The sequence below is a fragment of the Sorex fumeus genome, unplaced genomic scaffold (assembly GCF_029834395.1).
Source record: "Sorex fumeus unplaced genomic scaffold, SorFum_2.1 ptg000094l, whole genome shotgun sequence".
NCBI lineage: Eukaryota > Metazoa > Chordata > Mammalia > Eulipotyphla > Soricidae > Sorex > Sorex fumeus.
The window spans coordinates 10007501-10027653 of NW_026606151.1; the positions used below are offsets into that span (position 1 = coordinate 10007501).

The following is a 20153-nucleotide window of genomic DNA, read 5'->3' on the forward strand; positions in this document are numbered from 1 at the left end:
GAAAATTCTTTGGGAGGTCTGTTAATGAGATCAAAAATGAATACGGCTTAGAGTTCATTAATGATCCTCAAAGTTCCAGGGACTAGCCGGAAGGGGTACACAGCTGAGCTCTTGAAAAGATTCGTCTACATAAGCAAAGTACAGGGGAGAGTTGAAGTGGCCAGCCAGCTCTTCAGCCATTCTCATCCACAACCTCATTGTTGAGTGAAAGGGGATGTGGGAAGAGAGACTAATTAATGAAACAGGCCATCTTTGCTAGTAGGGCTTACCAGAAAAATTGCTCTGTTAGCAACAAACTAAATGTTGTTTCCAGGGGAAGCAAAAAAGGCTAATGATAGTGTTCATCTTGGGATAACTACAAAAATATTGTTCATGCCACCTCTGAGCTGTGATTTTCACTACCGAAGTCGGGCGATCCCAAGTTACTGTTCCCACGGCAACTATAATTCCATCCTTCCTAAGAGGCTTGTCGTAGAGGAGGATGGTACTGCTATATTATTGCTGTGAGAATGCAGTTATGAATTTATTTCCCAGCCAGCCAACAGTGCACACCAGTGTATTTCATTAGGCTTCTTTTGAAATTAAGAAAGGAATACAAGTGCTTCTGAATTTTTGAAATACTCATAAAGATATACATTTTGATACATGGGTAAATATTTTAGCATCTTAGAGGGTCACACTCAAGGGTCATAATGGCCTCTAGGGCAGTAAAATAAGAAAATATACAGCCCTGAGGAATATCCAAATTTTGGCATTTTTTTAGCAATACAATCCTGTAATGAGGGTACCAGGTCAGAAAGAACAGGAATTTGTTCTACTCCAAAATACAGAGCTGGGGAGAGAGAGAAAGACAGACAGAGACAGAGACACAGAGACAGAGAGAAGGAGGGGGAGAGAGACACACACAGAGACAGACAGAGAAAGAGGCAGAGAGAGAGAGAGAGAGAGAGAGAGAGAGAGAGAGAGAGAGAGCCGAGGTTAAGGAGCTTGCTCTGTATAGGGCCATCTCCAGTTCGGTCTCCTGTACCACATATGGTCCACAAGGCACTACCAGGAGTGATCCCTGAGCACAGCCAGGTTCCACTCCCCCCCCAAACAAAACAAAACAAATAAACAAAAAGCAAAACAAAAGACAATACCTACTCCCTTACCTAAGCTTTCGCTATATAGTTTTGATGATACTGAATAGGATTGAATATAGGATTTGAAAAGCAAAGCATGTAAGTGATTTTAAGCATTTTCTTTTTTGTAGAAAAAATTTACTGGACGAGAAATAAAAAAAATTAAGAGCAAGATGTAGGTGTTTATTCAGGGAGATGATTTGGAAAATTTGTCAGATACAAAAATATATTAATGAGATGAAATGACAAAAATTTGCTATTTCCCAGTTAGTTAGCATCGTTATCCTTCCAGCCCAGAAATGGCCTGATATTGTCGCTGGAGTAAAATGAACCCAGTGTAATGCCAGTCTCAGTTTTTGGAAAATATGTTGAGGTAGTTTCTACCACCTTCTCAGAGATATTATCCAAGATATTGCCCACGATGACAAAGAGTCAGAAACTTCTCCCAAATAAATGTGATGAAGCTAACAAGATAATAGACAAGATTATCATTTTCAAAAAAGTGTAAAATAACTGTACCTCATGGTGTTTCACTAATAAAAATTTTTTTGAAAAAGTGTGGTAAAAGGTAAGGTAAAGATAAAGGTCCTCCCGTTGATCGTCGATTTGCTCGAGCAGGCCCAGTAACGTCTCCATTGGAGACTTTGTTGTTCCTGTGTCTGGCATATCGAATACTCTCGGTAGCTTGCCGGGCTCTCCGAGAGGGGCGGAGGAATTGAACTCGGGCCGGCCATGTTGGCCGCTTGTAAGGCGAAAGCCCTACCACTGTGCTATCGCTCCAGCCCCTAAAAAAAGTGTGAAACAAAAAAAAGTATAACTCAGTAAGACAGAATCAGAATTTTTGTCCTCAAAAATGAGGAAAAGGTAAATAAAATTAATAATGATTAAACTCAGCGTGATTAACCAAACAAAATAAGCCATATTCTAAAAACAATACATTTAGTAACTAGTGGCTGAGCAGTGTCTGGTTCCAAACTTCACTCATAATCCTTGGGAAAAAGAAAACCTTAAAGACCTTTAAAAAAATGAAATCAGGTGAAGAAAATACAGAATGGAACTGGGACAGGAAACCTTTGTCATAGTCTCTTCATGCAGAGCTTTCTGGCAGGACATAAATGACCTAAACTCGGAGGGGTTACTCCATCAGACAGAATGCACGCTATTCCAAGTATGTGGAGGTGAGCAACTGAAAAGAATGTGCTTGAAAGAATGTGCCATGCAGAAGGGAAGAGCCTGCTGAGAAAATCAGACCAGAGAAATAGTACTTGGGGTAGGTCACATGCCTTGCATATGCTGACCCGTGGTTTGATCTCTAGAACCACATGTGAACTCTACGTGTAAGGACAAGTAATCTACCACAGAAGCTCTAAGAGCAAAAGAGCAGTAAGGAAATATCTCATCAACTAATAGTTGCTAAAACTGGTTGCCACACGCAAAAATAATGAACTTGGATAAATAATTCACACCATACACTGGAGTTCATTCCAAATGGATTAAAGATCTTGATACTAAGTTGAACCCATAACACACACTGAGGAAAACAGGTAGGATTTTCCATGATACTGGTTTCAAACACATTTTCAGTGATTTGACTCCATTGGCCAAGAAACAAAAGGAAAAATAAGTGAGCACATCTAGCTAAAAAGTTTCTCCACTGGGAAAAAAAATAGCAACTATGGCTAAAATAAAAAGAAGCCTCAATGAATGGAAGAAAATATTTGTATTTCATACATCCGACAAAGGCTAATATCCAAGACATAAAGAAGTCCGAGAAATCAACAATAAAACAAACTATCCCATCAAAAACATAAGAGATGCACTAAATAGACACTTACTCAAAGACATACGGGCATATGGAAAAGTGCCCATCATGACTGATTATGAGGGAAATGCACTTCAGAACAATGAGATATTACCTCATACATGTGAGAATGGCCTATATCAAAAAAAAAAAATCAGAAACAACCGGTATTGGCAGGAATATGGTGATAAGGGCTCTTCATTCACTGATGGTGGAAATGTTCTCTGATTTGAGCTCTTTGGAGGAAAACATTATGGCAACTTCTCAAAACATTGAAGTAGAACTACCAAGCGGTCCATTAATTCCACTCCTTGGTAGCTGTCCCGAGAATACAAAAGCACCAACTCAAAACAAGCACACACAGCTGCATTCATTGCAACATTATGTACACTAACTGCTATATGAACAACCCGGGTGCCCAAAAACAACGAGTGGATAAAGAATCTGTGGCATATATCACAATAAAATGCTACTCTGCTCTAAGTAAAGATGAAAGTTTGCATTGTGTAACAGAATGGGAAGAACTGGAGGGGGGGGTCATGCTAAGTATAAGTTATAATGAGATGGATAAATACAAGATCATCTCATTGATATGTGGCACATAAAGGAATCAAGCAAAGGTAGAGGCAAAGTCTGATGAAATGAAATCAAACCGTTGGACTGTGGTGAGAGAACTGAAGTTGCCAAGGGAGGGATGTTGAGGCAGAGAGAGATGAGGTAGATAAGACAGAACCCAAGGACAGTGAGGGAGGGGCGGAGCTATAGTACAGCAGGTAGGGAGTTTACCTTGCACGTGGCCGACCCAGGTTCGATTCCCAGTTTCCCATATGGTCCCCCGAGCACCGCCAGGAGTAATTCCTGAGTGCAAAGCCAGGAGTAACCTTTGTGCATCGCTGGGTGTGACCCAAAAAGCAAAAGAAAAAAAGACAGTGGGGAGGGATATTGATTGGCTCTTTGGTGGTGGGTGTGATGCAGCCACGTTGCATGCATAAAGCATAAATATTATATTAACACTATGATAAACCATGTTGCTTTAGTGATAATAATAAATCACTATAATAAATCACTATAATAATAATAAATAATATTTGTATTAAGGAATTTATTTGAAATAAGGAAAAGAGATCCACCAGGTGTGTTTACATCTAGAACAAATCCTAAATTAATCCTTGAATTAATTCCCTTGTTTGGGAATTAGTACTACAAAAAGAATACAAGTGCTGTCAAGTGGGAAAAATAAAAATTAGCTGAAAATGACAGAAGATAGGAGACTGGGGATAAAAATGGGAATATGCTCGTTTTCTTCTTTCCTAGCTAGGGATCCATCAAATGATATATGGAGATTAAACTGATGATGCCAGTCTCTAAGTATTCCATATATTTTTTACCTTGATATGATCGTTCAAATCGCCCTTTCCCTTTGCTGTAGCTGCTGTGATGATCAGGTTGTAAGCACAGTTGTTGCTATGCTCACACACACTTGATTGTGCGATCACAGTGTTATGGCACCACAACAGGTGTCACATGGCATGATGCCAGGGACAGCGGTAACAGCTCAGGGCCTGCAAGGTCATAGAGCGATCCCGGCCCTGAAATGGTCATTGAAGACACAAGTAGTATTACTATCCCGCAGAACCTTCATTTAAAGTTTGCGAGGTCTTTCTCTTTCATCTCCACTCTTCAATTATAGTGAAAATTTATACTTTTTATTGGAAAAAGTAGTGCTAGGGGGTTTGCTCCATTTTATAAAGGTCCGTCTGCATCTCTACAAAATCTACATTGGTTGTGAATAATGATTAGTTCTTGAATGTGAAGTTTTTATGCCAACTGGATCCCATGGGACATCAAAAGAATGCCTGGCTGCCTACCTATGAGATGGTTAGACTTCTTTGTCAAGACCCTGAACGAACGGTTTGAGGCTTTTTGTGTTCCTGGAGTGAGCAGACTCCATTGGGCTACACTAGCACATGACAGGGACAAATAGAGACGTTACTGGCACCCACTCGAGCAAATCGATGAGCAATGGGATGACAAGTGATACAAATGAAATTTTTTAGTGAAGAGAAATAGTTTTCATTGAAAGAAAGAGAAAGAAATTTGAGGGAAGAGAAAGAGAAAAATACATTTTCAAGAGAGAACACGTAGAGTGAATTATTTTTTGGCTTAAATCTTAATAACTCAACATTTTTTAAAAAAGAATTCTACATCATGAGGCTTTGCTTATGAAAACAGCTCTGTGAATTTTCTTAAAATTCCAGAAAGCTATGCCAAAAATAACTAATTGTGATGTGATTATTTTCTCCCATAAATTTTTTAATTTAGGAAATTTAAGAATGAATCCCTTGAGGAATGTCTCTGTAAGAATAAGGGAATGTGAGACTATATCTCTGAATGCAGTACCACCTGCTGGCATCTTTGGGGGAGATTTAGGAGGGTGATGGTCTTTGAGATCCTTTTCAGAACCTGATGAATGATTGTAGTCATCATTGGCCCTCAGGTGGACATAGCTTTTGGAAAATGGCTTAAGGATCAATTTTATTTCCACTAGAAGGTATAAGGCAGGCATAGTCCTATAAATGGAAGGATATGGAGAGTACCATGCTGAGTGAAAGGAGTTAGGAGGAAAGGGATAGATATAGAGTGAGTGCATTCATTTGTGGTATATTTAAAATATTTATATATATGCTGGAGCGATAACACAGCGGGTAGGGCGTTCATCTTACAAGCGGCCAACATGGCCGACCCGAGTTCGATTCCTCCGCCCCTCTCGGAGAGCCCGGCAAGCTACCGAGAGTATTCGATATGCCAGACACAGTAACAACAAAGTCTCCAATGGAGACGTTACTGGGCCTGCTCGAGCAAATCGACGATCAACGGGAGAGCCTTTACCTTTTATATATATATGTACATGGGCTGGAGTGATAGCACAGCGGTAGGGCGTTTGCCTTGCACGCAGCCAACATGGCCGACCCAAGTTCGATTCCTCTGCCCCTCTCGGAGAGCCCAGCAAGCTACCGAGAGTATCTCGCCCGCAAGGCAGAGCCTGGCAAGCTACTCGTGATGTATTCGATATGCCAAACACAGTAACAACAAAGTCTCCAATGGAGACGTTACTGGGCCCGCTCAAGCAAATTGATGAACAACGGGAGGACAGTGACAGGACAGTGATATATATATATATATATATATCTCATGATCACAATCATCCTGTTGTTCGTCAATTGCCTCGAGCAGGCACCAGTAACGTCTCCTTCTTCCTAGCCCTGAGATTTTAAAAGAGCCATATTCAATGCTCTTTCAGGGTTAGGAGAATGAGACCCATCATTGTTACTGGTATTTGGCATATTGAGTATGACACGGGAAGTTTGCCAGACTCTGCCACCGTGTGGGCAGGATACTTTCGGTAGCCTGCTGGGTTCTCCAAAGTAAAAACGACATAAAAGATGTCTCGGCCACACACTTCCGGGAGCTGGGTTTTATAGTCCCTGGGTCTTGGCCGTTGATGGGACCACCTGGTACCAGTGGCAGCTGGTGGGTGTAACACCTACCTACTGGAAGATGGGGGATCTGGGAAGAGAAAGCCCTGTCCCCATCCGAGCAGGCTTGGAGATCTCAGCCCCGGGACCCGTGTGCCTGAATTCCTCTGCCGGTTCCTTCATGCCTGAGGCTTGTCCCAACGTGTGGAGAGTGGTCTCAGCATGGCTGGCTGGTTCTGGAGGTCTTCAGCTGCTGGGGCTCTGCTCGGGGTGGGGTGGGAAACTCAACCCGCCCCCCTCCAAGGGACCCCGGTGAGGACAGCCAGACGCAGGGGCAGGAGACTCTCTGTCTCTCTCTCTCTCTCTCTCTCTCTCTCTCTCTCTCTATATATATATATATATATATATATATATTAAAAGAATAATATCCATGGCTGGGGAAAACAGGGGTTAGGAGGACTGGCCAATGGTTGGAACTAACTACAAGTGTTGGAGGTGGGGACAGAGGGTAGGTGAAACAGAGAAGAGACCAGTATAATAATAATAGCCGGGAATGATCACACTGGACAAGATCTGAGGGTTAAAAGTAGGTAAGGGATATTCTTGAGAACCTTTCAGTATCAATATTGCAAGCCACAGTGCCCAAAAGGAAGGAGAGAGAGGAGGGGAGAGAGAGAGAGAGACAGAGAGAGAGAGAGAGAGAGAGAGAGAGAAAGGTGCCTGCCATACAGGCAGGCAGGGGGTGGGGTGGGGGTGATGGGAGGGAACCCGGGAACACTGGTGCTGGGAAATGTACACTGGTGGAGGGATGGGTGTTGGAACACCGTATGACTGAAATCCGATCATGAACAGCTTTGTAAGGAAGGGTCTATCTCACAGTGATGCAATAAAAAAGTTAAAGAAAAAAAAGAAAGAAAAAGAAAAGGCACAGTCAAAGGATAACAGGAAACATTTTTTACTTTTTTTAAACAGTTGCCATGGATGTGTTACTTTTTTTGTTGTTTTCTGTTTTGGAGAAGGAGACTCCGTTCAGCCACACTCAAGGTGGTCAAGGCTATTCCTGGCTGGGCCCTCAGGGCTCTCTCCTTGTGGGGCCCAGAGGACCACCTGTAGTGTGGGAACTGGGGGGATATGAAACAAGCACATGACCCTTTATGCTACTTCTCCCCAAAATTGCTCTTTAGAGCTCAACCATATTTTAATAGCTTTATGCTCCAACATTTTTTATAGCTCTAATTGAGATTTTCTGTTGCCTGGGCACAAAGCAAACCATCCTGCACCCCTAGGGGTTGTTCAGTGGCTGGACCAAGACTCAAACATGAAGCGGGTTGGTGAGGAGAGAAAGAAAACAGAAGGCTATTAATAATGTGTTTACTTCCTGTACACGTGGGAGGTGTACACCCAGAAAAACTGAGTAACTGACAGGCGTGGCTGTCGGAGCTTAAAAATCCTTAGTGAAGGAAGACAAAGGCTGGGAGGTGGAGGGGACAGTCAGCCAAGGGCGTTGCTGGAGAAAAAAGGCAGGGAAAACAAAGGGATGCTGAGCTAAATCCTGCCTCCCCCATAAAGAGAGAGGTCTGGGATTAGGTCCTGGCTGCAGAGGGAGGGAGATGCTTTGTTCCACCGAGAATGGTACTCTGGGGGCTCAAAATGCTGAAGCCCAGGCCGGCCATGCACAGGTCTTGGTCCTATCCCTGCACTGTGGGAACTCCTAGTACTGCTGAATTACACACCTGCTAGCTGCCAGTAGCCTTAGAGAGAACCCTCTGGCCCTGTAAACAGAGCATGGCTCTTCCTTTGTACTTCTGCAGACCTTTTCCTGGGTCTTGCAATATTGATACTGGAAGGTTCTCAAGAATATCCCTTACCTACTTTTAACCCTCAGATCTTGTCCAGTGTGATCATTCCCAGTAGCGTTCCACCCAGCCTTCAAGGGTCCATCCCATAAAGTCAAACATTTGCCAAAGACATATTTGAGGCAGACAGAATTTTGCTTTCTCGCAGTTCATCTATCGTTAACAGTCTCCAAGTATCTCGGTGGTGAAATCATACCACTGTCTAATTTCTAAGTATTTTTATTCCTTCCCCCCACCTCCACTCCTGCCCCACACCTGTCTTCCCCCAGCTCCAGGTAGACACTAGTCAACTTTCAATCTCTGTGGATTTGCTTGCTCTGAGCATTTAATACACCCAGAGTCCTACAAATGTGGTCCTTTGTGAGTGGCTTCATTCACTCAGCACAATGTTTTATTTAGTTGGCCAATCTTGTGTCAGTGCTTCTTTTTTCATGTCAACTAACAGTCCATTGTAAGGATAGATCGTGGTTTTGTTTATCCATTCATCAGTGAATGGACGTCCTAGTTGTTTCTGCACATGGACAATGATGAATGAATGCGTGTGTGTTTTCATTTATTTCTCCCGAGTGTATCTGAGTACCCCTGTTGGAAATGCCGGGTCAGATGGTAGCTTTGTTGAGATCAGGTTTCAACCGCCATCTTTCTCTTTGTTCCCAGGCAGAGATGGTGCACAGTGCCTTCCAGGCCCAGCGTGCGTTCCTCCTGATGGCGTCACAGTACCAGCAACCCCAAGAGGTAAGGATGTGTCCTGAGAGACAGCTGTCGGCAGAACCTGCTGGGTGAACTGACAAAACCCAGAAGCAACCAGAACCATTTACCTTGAGGGACATCCCCTCAATGAAATGTATAGCTTCTATAGGTTCTGATTCTAGCTCATGAAATGGGACTTCTGTCTTCATCATCTAGTATAACCCAAATTCATACCATTGATACCATTGATATCACCCATTTAGAGGTTCAATTCTGCGTGCCATCATTATCCTCTTTTCTGGCTGTTGAAACCATTTTGTGGTGAAGGAAGTATTTGCTGCTTATTTTTCATTCTTTTTCTTTTCTTCTTTGGTGCTGCTTTTGAGCAAAGACAGCATAGCTTTCATCCCCCTGAAGTTCCTTGTATGAGTTGGATTGGCTCCTGTTTCATAAGTGGCAGATAGGCTAAATTGTCGCTTTTCAAACGCACTGTGTGTATGAAACGCTTCCCTAAGATTCTGATTCATTGCACCTGGAACATGGCCCGAGGTTCTGCTTTTTAACAAACTCCAAGGCAAAACCTGTGCTGCAGAGTCTCATTCTCAGAACACCAAAATTGGAGGTGCAGGGGCAATTGCTCTGAAGGTCAGTGTACGTGCTTTGCATGTGGGAAACCAGAGTTTGATTACTGACACGACCTGGTCCCAGGAACACTGCTATGAGTGACCTCAGAGCCAGGCGTAGTATTATCACTGGGTAAGGCCCCAAGACTATATGAACAGTAGCAGTAATAACAGTAGATTATCTTCATGAATTATCTATAAGGATATAGGCACACTCCTATCTCGGCTAGTAGGCATATGGAGTAACTCTTCTTCTGTTTAAGGTATTTAAAATTGCTCAATTTCGTCTCTAGGTGCAACAATATTATAAGCATAATGACTTTGATGAGGTTTCACCTACCTAACATTATCGGGCAGACTCAAACTTTAATATGCAGTAGATTAGAAATTATTATTGTGATGTCAGAGCGGCATGGTTGTTGCTGGGGGATCCTTCTCCTTTCCCTTGTAAATTTCTCACTTTGTACACCCCGTCTCCAAACTCTCCTACCCTCACCTTTATCACTGACATTTTATCATGCGCAAGACTCTATTCCCCTTATCAAGGGTTCATAAATGTTTAATCATGTTGGTTGTATGATGAGTGGAATTATTCACTTAAAAAGTATATCTATGAGGGGGGACGGAGCAATACTACAGCTGTTTGGGTGCTTGCCTTGCATGCAGCCAACCTGGGTTCAATCCCCGGTAACCCATATGGTCCCCTGAGCACTGCCAGGTGTAATTCCTGAGTGCAGAGCCAGGAATAATCCCTGGGCATTACCAGGTGTGACCCAAAAAGAAAAATGAAAAAATAAAAAGGTTTATCCAGGCTAAGTACATCTTGTTAAAAAGGTGGGGGGGGGGGGAGGCAGGTGTTTTATTGATTGGATATTCTGCATCTGAAATTTAGTAACAAATTCGTTTTTGATTAAAAAAAGATATTTAGGAGCTGGAGCAATAATATAGTGGGTAGGGCATTTGCCTTGCATGCAGCAGACCCGGGTTCAATCCCCAGCATCCCATATGGTCCCTCAAGCACCGCCAGGAGTAATTCCAGAGTGGAGAGCCAGGAGTAACCTCTGTGCATCGCCGGGTGTGACCCCCCCCAAAAAAAGACAATTTTATGTTAATTAAAACAAAAAAAGCAAGGACTGGAGAGAGTAAACTCAAAAACTGAGCACATATTCAGCATGTGGGAGGACTAGGAGATGAGGATTGATATCCAATGCCACAAGATTCCTCAACCATTGTGGGAATGACCCCACGGAGCTGAGAGTCACCACTGAGCTCTGACCCCCCCAAAAAACAGAAACAAACAAGTAAAAGAAAAAAATTTTAAAACCCCAAAAAACAATGACCTGAAAACTCACTTTGCACTATTAAATCAAACTTCTGGATTTGAACGAGTTCTACTGTGAATCCTGGTAAAAGTAGACTATGACTCCCAGGAGCTGGACTGCACAGGAACAGAAACTGAGGCCCTAGACTATCCCCGGAACAGTGATTCCCAGCCCTGCAGAGTGCAGCTACCCAGAAAGTTTATTTAAACGCCAGTGCCTGCCAAGAGGTGCTGCTCTCCTTGTTCTGATGCCTGCCCTCATCCCTGAGGTTTACAGGCCCATTGGGTGACTGGAACTTGCAGCCAGGCTGACATCCTGCTCCCTGGCCCCGTGGATGTCTCACTTCCCTCCCGTGGAATGCAGAGTTAGCACCCAGCGATCGGCAGCTCTGTAGGAATGGGAAGACTCTGTGTTCTGCTCTGGGTACATGTTCTCCTTCGCCCTCTCAATCCCTGCGTGTTTGTCCCCCTTTGCAAATGAGAACAGTCTAAGAAATGACCCCGTAGTGCATTGTGAACCCAGCCTCGGTTCACCTTTTGTGCTTGGAGTGGGAGGCGTGCTGCCTTCAATGAATCATTGAGGAACGCGGGAGGGATAAGATTACTCTCCTACCGGCCCCCACGCGGCCCTCCTGGAAGCACCGAGCCTGTTCCTCTCCCTTGGCCTTGCCCATAAATCTCTGACCGGGGGCTGAGAGCTAGAAGGGGGGGGGGGGCCTAGGTGCATGCCTTCCATGCACACACCCCCAGTTTTGATCTCTGGCACCACACAGTCTCCTGAGCAATACCAGGTACAGTCTTGGAAGTTCTGGAGGCCACCAAGCACCACCAGAGCCCCTGAGCACTGCCGTGCTGACCCACGTCATCTCCACACTATAGGGCGTGAGCAGCACCACCTTCTCCTTGAGCTGTTTCATTGACCCTCTGGCCTTATTGGCTTAGAATTGCTATGAGGGGCCAAGAGTTTCCTGAGCACCAGTAGTCACTCACTGGTTGATGAAGACATAGAATGGGAGAACAAATGGACCATCCAGTGTTGCCTGAATATTCTTTCGGTCAGAGGCACAGAGATAAAACATGTGAGAGGAATGTAAAGAGCTAAAGAGCACGGAGGGTCAAGGCTCCTTCCGGCTTGAGGCAAAGAGCAACTGCCAGAGGCCACCTTTTATTCTGTTTTTTTTTTTTATCAGTTGCATCCTAATGACTTCATCACAGAGAAATAGTCACTAATGAGAGTACAAATAGTTATAGGATAAGCATTTGTGAAAAGAACATCAGGGTATATATTGTCTTGTCAAAGCTATGTTGTCAAAGCTAGGTCATAATGATTGAAACGTCAGAGAAAGATATGGAGCTGGACACGTAGGCTCTATATATTACGTCCCCCACATTCTTGTGGTTGGTTACACATAGAGCAAAGAGGAGACTCATATGATACTTGAAGGTCAATCCAGATTAAGGATGTGTAAGAGAGGGGGAGACTGCTGCCCTGTACTGCGAAGATAATGTATGACCAGGTGGGTCTATGAGAGCATGCTGTACTCCTCCAAGTCATTGGACTCACAAGATTTTAGCTTGCCCACTTAGTGTGAAGTGGGGACTTGGTTCTGCTTCCTGATTGCAGGGCAGTGTCCAGAGGCTCATCCTAATGTCCTGGCTTAGCACCAACAATCCATGGACACTCCAGGACCGTGGTGTCCCCAAATAAGGCACGGCCTGGGATAGTGTGTAGCTCAGCATATAGCGGTGCAGATTTTTGAGGGAGCCCTCCTCCGCCATCTCACTCAAATGCATTCTTCATAAAAGGGGAGGCCGGGTTGGGCTCCACAGACCTCTGATCCAGGAAGAGAATGTTTGAGAGATGGATGGTTCTTGCGGTTCTTATGTCCTGAGAGTCATACGTCTCAGGACCACCTGCTAATAAAGCCAGTTTTTGATGCCTGTCTTCCTGGTGGCCCTATTTCCACACAACAGAAAAGCACATTTAACAGGTCCTGACCATGATGGTGAAAATAGTCCACAGCCAGACCTGGATTCTCTCAGGGTGCATTTTAGAAGGTAGGACGCAATGAAGGGGATTGTCCTTTACATAACCCGTGTCTCCCAGGCACAGCTGGCCTCGTGGTCTGTGTTTGCCTTTCTTCTTCCCTGTTTTCTCCACCCAGTTTGCTCTAACACAGGCATTCCTGGTGTGTCTGAGATCACCTGCAGGGCTGTTAACAGATAGAATGCTGGGATCTGAGGAAAGTTTCCAGTTCCATACATTCTGCTTGAAGCCCAAGAATCTGCATTTCCAGCTGATGGTGATGCTGCAACCTAGGGACCATATTTTGAGAACCAGTTGTGTGCCCGAGTCTCTCAGAATCAACCTCTAGCTCAGGGTTTATTTATTTTTTTATATTGAATCACTGTGAGATACAGTTTCAAAGCTTTCATGTTTGAATTTCAGTCATACAATGATCTAACACCCATCCCTTCACCAGTGCACATTTTCCATCACCAAAATCCCCAGTATCCTCCACTATCCCAACCCTTCCCCTGCCTGTGTGGCAGACAGTTTCCACAATACTCTCTCTATACTTGATTATATTCAATATTTTGACACCAGTCCCACCATTATTATTTGGAATTTTCCTACCACCATTCAAACCTACCTAAAAGGCAGTGCTAGACAATTTATTTTGTATTGCTTGTTATGAATAGCATAAGATGGTGCATGGCCTCGAGAGTGGCCTCACACTCCTGGAATTCCAAAATTTTAGATAATTAGGGTCTGGAGAGATCTCTGCAGCAAGCTGCTTGGCTCTAAGATTCTTTTGTGTGTCTCTGGATCATGGCCATTTAGAAGCTTAAATAGTAGCCGGAGGCAGTTCGTGGGGGTCATCTCAGGTCCCATCAGGGCAGAGGGATGAGAGGGACCGGTTCGTCCCCTATCTCAGGGTTTATTTCAGGTACTTCAAACTCATTGTCAGCTGCTCCTGGACCAGTGATTTTTCAATTACCAGTCTTTGGGCCAGTGGCAGTTCTTGGACATTAAAAAGTTGGAAATCACTGCTGGAAAGTGATGTTGACTTTGGCTTCATCCATTTGTGACCCCTTTGGGCTTGAGAAATACAACACAGATGAGTGCTGCCAGAAAAACCTCAGATTCAAGACATGGTTAAGAGCGATTTAATTTTTGTCATTGCATGCTCAGAAATCTTTCACAGTTTCCAAATTTTTCACCATCCACATTCAGGTATGTGATCCCCCACCACCACCAACAGCAACCAACTGGGGTCTTGAGTTTAAGAAGATAGGTTCTAGACCAGGACTTCACTTCTTATACTTTTTCCAGTTGGAACCATTTTTTTTTTGCCCTTTTTTTTTATTTTTATGTGATTCTCAGGAAGCTAGAAAATTTCTGGAACACACTAGACCCACAGCTTGCAAATATATATATATATATATATATATATATATATATATATTTGCTGTACGCCAGCTAATTACACCTATGAGATGGGAGCAAGTTAGAAAGTTACAGTCTTAGGAGATATTTGCTGTGTCACTGTTAGCTTAACAATGAGCCAGAAGTGCAGAGTGATGGTCACTGGTTTGCTTAGTCGTTCAAGTACTGATTATTGCTGCAAATAACTGATCACTGGAAATTTCAGCCAATGTGTTTTTTGTTTAGCCATTGACTCTATTTCTTACTGCTGCTTTAAGCCAGAGAACAACAGCCACCAAAGAGATTAAATTTAGCAAAAGATGGCCATCAAAAAATAAAAGTATTTGGGGGACTGGAGCGATAACACAGTGGGTAGGGCATTTGCCTTGCATGTGGCCAGCCCGGGTTCAATTCCCAGAACTCCATATGGTCCCCCGAGTACTGCCAGGAGTAATTCCTGAGTGCCTGAGCCAGGAGTAACCCCTGTAATTGTGGGATGTGACCCAAAAAGAAAAAAACGTATTTTATAATTATCAATTAGCCTTTTCACTGTCAGGCCCAGGGAGAGAGCACAGACGACTGGAGCAGGTGCTTTGTATGTGGGAGACCCGGATTTGACCTCCAGCCGGGCGTGTTCTCCAATATTACTGGAAGCAGACCCCAAGCACCAGACCCCTTCAAAATACAATTAAATAAGCAAACTTCCAATCAAGCAATGCAGACCCTCAGTGTTACCAAAATTCAGGAAAGAAAGAACCACGTAAGCTAAGTTCCATCAAGCCTTCCACCTTGAAAGCACCCCTCTCGTTGAAAAATTAGAGTGGTAAGGACACAGAAAAAGTTATGAAAAACACTTGGTCCTTTTGTTCTCTCCTCCTGTTGTAATCTCTAATATTTAGGCCAAAAATAAAACAACAACAACAAAAAAGTATCATTGTCTAAAAACTTAGTGACAATTTGTCAAGCTTATTTTTTTCCCAGTTAAGGGAAGGATTCTCATAAGGAAAATGATCAGGGAACAACCTACTTTCTGTAAATTCAGACATCTTCAATGGACCTTAGCACATTGATTGCTCATTTTACTGAGAGATGGAAAGCCATGTTATTTCTCATTGAAAGTCTGAAAAATGAACACATGGACACATGTGACCTGGTCAGGGGGCTTATAACTGTTCCTTAACTCCCCTCCTAACGTCCTTCACAGGACTCAACATATAAGACCCACACTGCACAGTCACTTGTGGGAAATTGTGTGAAATTTAAGTGATAGAGTTGAGGAGAAAGGCCAGAAAGAGTCCCGACATTCAGGCTGTACCTTACATGCAGTCATCCCTGCTTTGGTCCCTAACACTGTATGGTCCCCTTAGCACCTCCAGGAGTGATCCCTGAGCAGAGAGTCAGGACTGATTCTTCAGCACAGCCAGGTGTCGCCCAAACTCCCCCACCCCCATTAGAGAATAAAATCTAGAAAGTGTTTAGGAGAGGTGAAAGAAGTACCAATTGGGTCTGAGTCATCTTACCACTGCTGGGAGATATAAAAATGAGACCAGAGAGACAGCCTGGGGGTTAAGGCACTTGCCTTGCTCATGGCCAACCCAGGCTCAAGCCCCAGTTCTCTAGGAAGTGAACCCTGAGACTAGAATCAGGAGGAAACCCTGAACACTAAAACAAAACCCCCAAAACTCTGAGTTCCAACTATAATGAACCTCCATCAGAACCTGATCTGAAACCCTAGAGAGACACAAGTGGTCCCCAGCTACCCCATCACTTCTCTTGCTGGTTCCTTTGTCCTTGAAAGCAGACAAAAGCACCAAGGCCATGAGTCCACACCTATTGTGCCTGAGATACAACCTCCTTCCCTCCCACACATAATTTTTTAAAATTTCTTTTCCCAAAATTTCTTCTGTTTCTCAATCCTGACAATGAAATCAGATGATACATGCAGGGGATGAACGTGGATTGGTACACAGGGAGGAAATTAGCACAAAGTTTCAAACTCCAGGGATGACAACTTTTGGTCACTGACTGCCCTGTGAGTTTGATGGTTCTGAGAAGGCTAGGAAGTCCGGGGTTTCCGTTAGTCCAGAAGTGAGGGTTTTTTCCACCCACTCTTTCCTCTCCTGTCTTTATTTGAACCTCAGGTTAGAAGGGAAATAGTGCCTTCCCATACCTAGAGCCGGAAGCTGAAACTGATTCTTTGTAACTCCTCATTTTTAGAGCCTGAAAAATGAGTAGGGGTAGCAAAGGGGAGACTCCCACAGACCCTGCCTCCTTCCAGGAGCTCTGCCAGCCCCAGTACAACACTCAGCTGCAAGGAACAACCCCGATAAGGGTGCCCTCATGCAGAGAGAAATCATAAACTAGGCAAGAAAGTCTAGTGACATTAGAACGCCAACTTAATATTTTAGACACTTCAATAAGTGAAGGTTACCAACGGCCATAAAGTAGCAGAGATTGGGGCCATCAGGGCACTCCCAGTGATGCTCAGAGGCTGACCCTGGCTCTGTACTCAGGATTGATCCCTGGCGATGCCAGAGATTGAACCAGAATCAGGGGGGTGCAAGATAAATGCCTTAATCCCTCTGTTATCTCTCTGGTGCCAATAGTTGAGATTTTTATAAACCGTTACCTTTTGGACTTGTGCTGTCTGCATTTGATTGTTCATGTGACCAGGTCATGGGACTTATAACTGTTCCTTAACTCCCCACCAACGTCCACCACAAACTATCCATTTGCTCTGCTAATCAACCCATGTCTCCTAAATTTGAGAATCTTTTCCTCCTGAATGACTTCTGGCAAGTTAATCTGGTGAAATAAATCCTCAAATCATTTGCGCTGAGTCACTTTTTTTTTATTTTTTTTTTTTAGCAACAGAAAAGATCTTATCTTTTTTGTTTGTTTGTTTTTGCCTCTCCCAGAGCTTCTCAGAGCTCACTTCTGGCTCTGCACTCAGGAATCACTTCTGGCGGTGCTCAGGGGACCGTATGGGATGCTGGCGATCAAACCCAGGTTGGCCATGTGCAAAGCAAGTGCCCTCCCCACTGGACTATTGCCCCGGGGATTTTAGTTCTTTTTACAGTTCTCTTTTAGAGTTCTGAAGAGTAGGAATCCAAAATCAAAGTGTCTGAAGGGCTGGTTTCCTCGTAGGCCTGTCACCTTGACTTGCAGACAGCAGCTTTCTCCCACATCCTCACATATTTTTTCTTCTTCACCTCTGGAATCTCTTTCCCATCTTATAGTGATGCTCGCGGGTTCACTGGGCCATATCAGCTTGTCAAATTACCCACCCAAGATAGTTAAACTCTAGATCTGCATCTCTTTCTCTTTAAAGGAGGAATAATAGTTTCCACCTCATAGAAGATGAAATGAGAAAAATTATACAAGCATGAGCAGAAGACTTTACTTCTCGGAGTAGGTCAACCACTTCAGGAAAAAAAAAAAAACCCTGAATTTTAAAGGCTTAATGTAGTTTTCTTGCTCAGAAAAGGTCAGCTGTGCAGGTTTCGGCTGATGGCCTTCTCTGGGGTCATTCCTCAACTGGGAGAATTCCATTTTGTGGCCTCTATCCTCTGAGTCCTTGGCCACCAATTGGAAAAGAGAATGCAGGATTGTGCCTTAAAAAATTCCAGGAGCTAGGCCTGGAAGTGCTAGCCCGTGTAATTCAGTCTCATAGCCATTTCCAACTGTGAAGGAAACTGAGAAGTTCCATCAACCTATAAGCCCAGAAGGCAGAGTTCACAGATTTTCTGAGCAGCTAAACAATCTGCAGAATAGGGACCTGTCTGGGCTTAGGTGAGTCTGTCACAGTGGACATACTTCGTCTTTGTGGAGTTTGCCAGGTTAATCCACCATAATCATCCAGGGGAAAAAAAAGAAGAGAATTTTTTTAATTGAATCACTGTGAGATTGACCCTTACAAAGCTGTTCATAATTAGGTTTCAGCCATACAGTATTCCAACACCCATCCCTCTACCAGTGAACATTCCCCAGCACCAGTGTCCCCAGGTTCCCTCCCATCATACCCCATCCCACCCCCATAGAGGCAGGCACTTGTCTCTCTTTGTCTCTCTGTCTCTCTGTCAGTCTGTTACTCTCTGCCAGTCTGCCTGTCTGTCCTCCCCCCCCCCCTCCTTTTAGACGTCGTGGTTTGCAATACGGATACTGAAAAGTTATCGTGTATATCCCTTTATCTACTTTCAACACTCAGTTCTTTTCCAACGTGATCACTTCCAATTATTATTGTCATACTAGGTCCCTTTTCTGTCTTACCTACCCTGCACCCCGCACACCACTTGTGGTGGATTCCAGCCATTGACCAGTCCTAGACCTTGTTTTACCTGGCGTTGGAAGAAGAGAACCTTAAACTCTTAACAGCTGAATGTGTTTTTATTGTGCTTCGGTATGCGGAGAGATATAAAAATAGTCACCTGTATACACATAGCTCCAAGTTGCTTTTAATTGAGGTGAGTTTATGATTTTTGCCTCTGTAATGTTTTACCATAAATATAAGGTGCCAAAGAATTGTCCGGTATTTTTAAATGCCAGAAGAAAGAGCCTTGTGACTTTGATCTCACAGCATGCCTTGGGTAAATGAAGTAGTGCTAACGGCAGGTCTGGAAATTGTAAAGGAGAAAGTAAGTGGGTGTCTGCATCCAAACTTCCAAGTGTTCCCCCAATGCCTGCCCAGAATATGTCACAGCTTTGTTCAGGCCGGCTTGCTGGACCTTCTTGAAAGATTTGGCCAGGTTGGGTGGCCTTGAATTCTGTTGTTGGGGGGCATATGATAGATAATATAATGCGGTAAGTAATTTTTGTCCCTCGCATTAAATGAAATGTGCACTTTCAAATATTGATGCGAAGCTTTTTTTTTCTTAGTAGAAAGGCATCAGGAAATCACTATTTTGAGTCCTGATCTGTTAACTACATATGCCAGGCAAGAATTTTTAAAATGGATTTTTAAATACTATAATTCCAAATTTGTGTTGAAAATGAAAAAGAGATAAACCTACAAGAGAAAGTGTTCATCCTGTTAGGTCTTCATTTGCATAATTGAGTGGCATTTCCTAGGGACCTGGTGATAATTTCAGGAAGGAATTCACACTTCAGAATCGAACCAGTAGCTCCCTTTATGGCTTGTTCCAAATTAACTCCATATTCTCACTTTATGAATATGCATGTTCCAGTTCTTCCCGATATTGCTAAATGGATTGGTTCTCTTCATTACGAGCTCAAAAGCACCCGAAGGCAATCCAGGCTTTTAATTTCTAGAGACGGGCCCAGGCTTGAGCTTGGCTGAAATACCTTCTCAAATATAGTCTCTGAAGAGCTTGAAAACCTGATTTGGGCTGGGTTTAAATTTTTTTTTTTTTTGTATTGACTTATCATTGGTTTCCAGTGTCACAGCATGTCTAGGAACGATGTTCCCACCTCTTTTATGTGTGCTCTATCTCCACTCCCTCTGAGTTCTATTTTGCCATTTTTAAGCTCACAGAGGAGCCATCCAAGCTGAAAGAGGAAAAAGGGAGGCAAGAAAAAGAAGCCTTTTGGTGGCTGCGCCCTGATGAGCATGCGGAAAGCTGGATCTAGCTAGAGGTTGGTTCTGGAAGAATTAAAGCACCAGTGAAGGGGAAGGGACTCATGTGATTGCCTCAGGAAGGCTTGAGCTGACAGCCTGAAGCTGCCTGGTTAAGGTTGAATCCCCATAGGAAAGCTAATTGTGCCTTTATCAGGATGCAGGGGAGGGTAATGAGAGAGAAGAGTCATTCTGCCATTCTTCGCCCCAGACTGTTTGCTTTAGCAGCAGAAAGCTGTGAATGAGTCTGGAAGCGGGAACCA

The 20153-nt window shown here is 43.7% G+C and overlaps 1 protein-coding gene across 1 annotated transcript in view; it reads left to right on the forward strand.

The window, feature by feature from the left end:
• Positions 1-20153, forward strand: part of CAP2 (cyclase associated actin cytoskeleton regulatory protein 2) — a 178192-nt gene that overhangs the window by 60850 nt on the left and 97189 nt on the right. The window contains exon 4 of the mRNA XM_056132387.1: positions 8912-8989. Within this exon, the coding sequence (XP_055988362.1) occupies positions 8912-8989 (78 nt within the window). The remainder of the gene's footprint in view (positions 1-8911; positions 8990-20153) is intronic.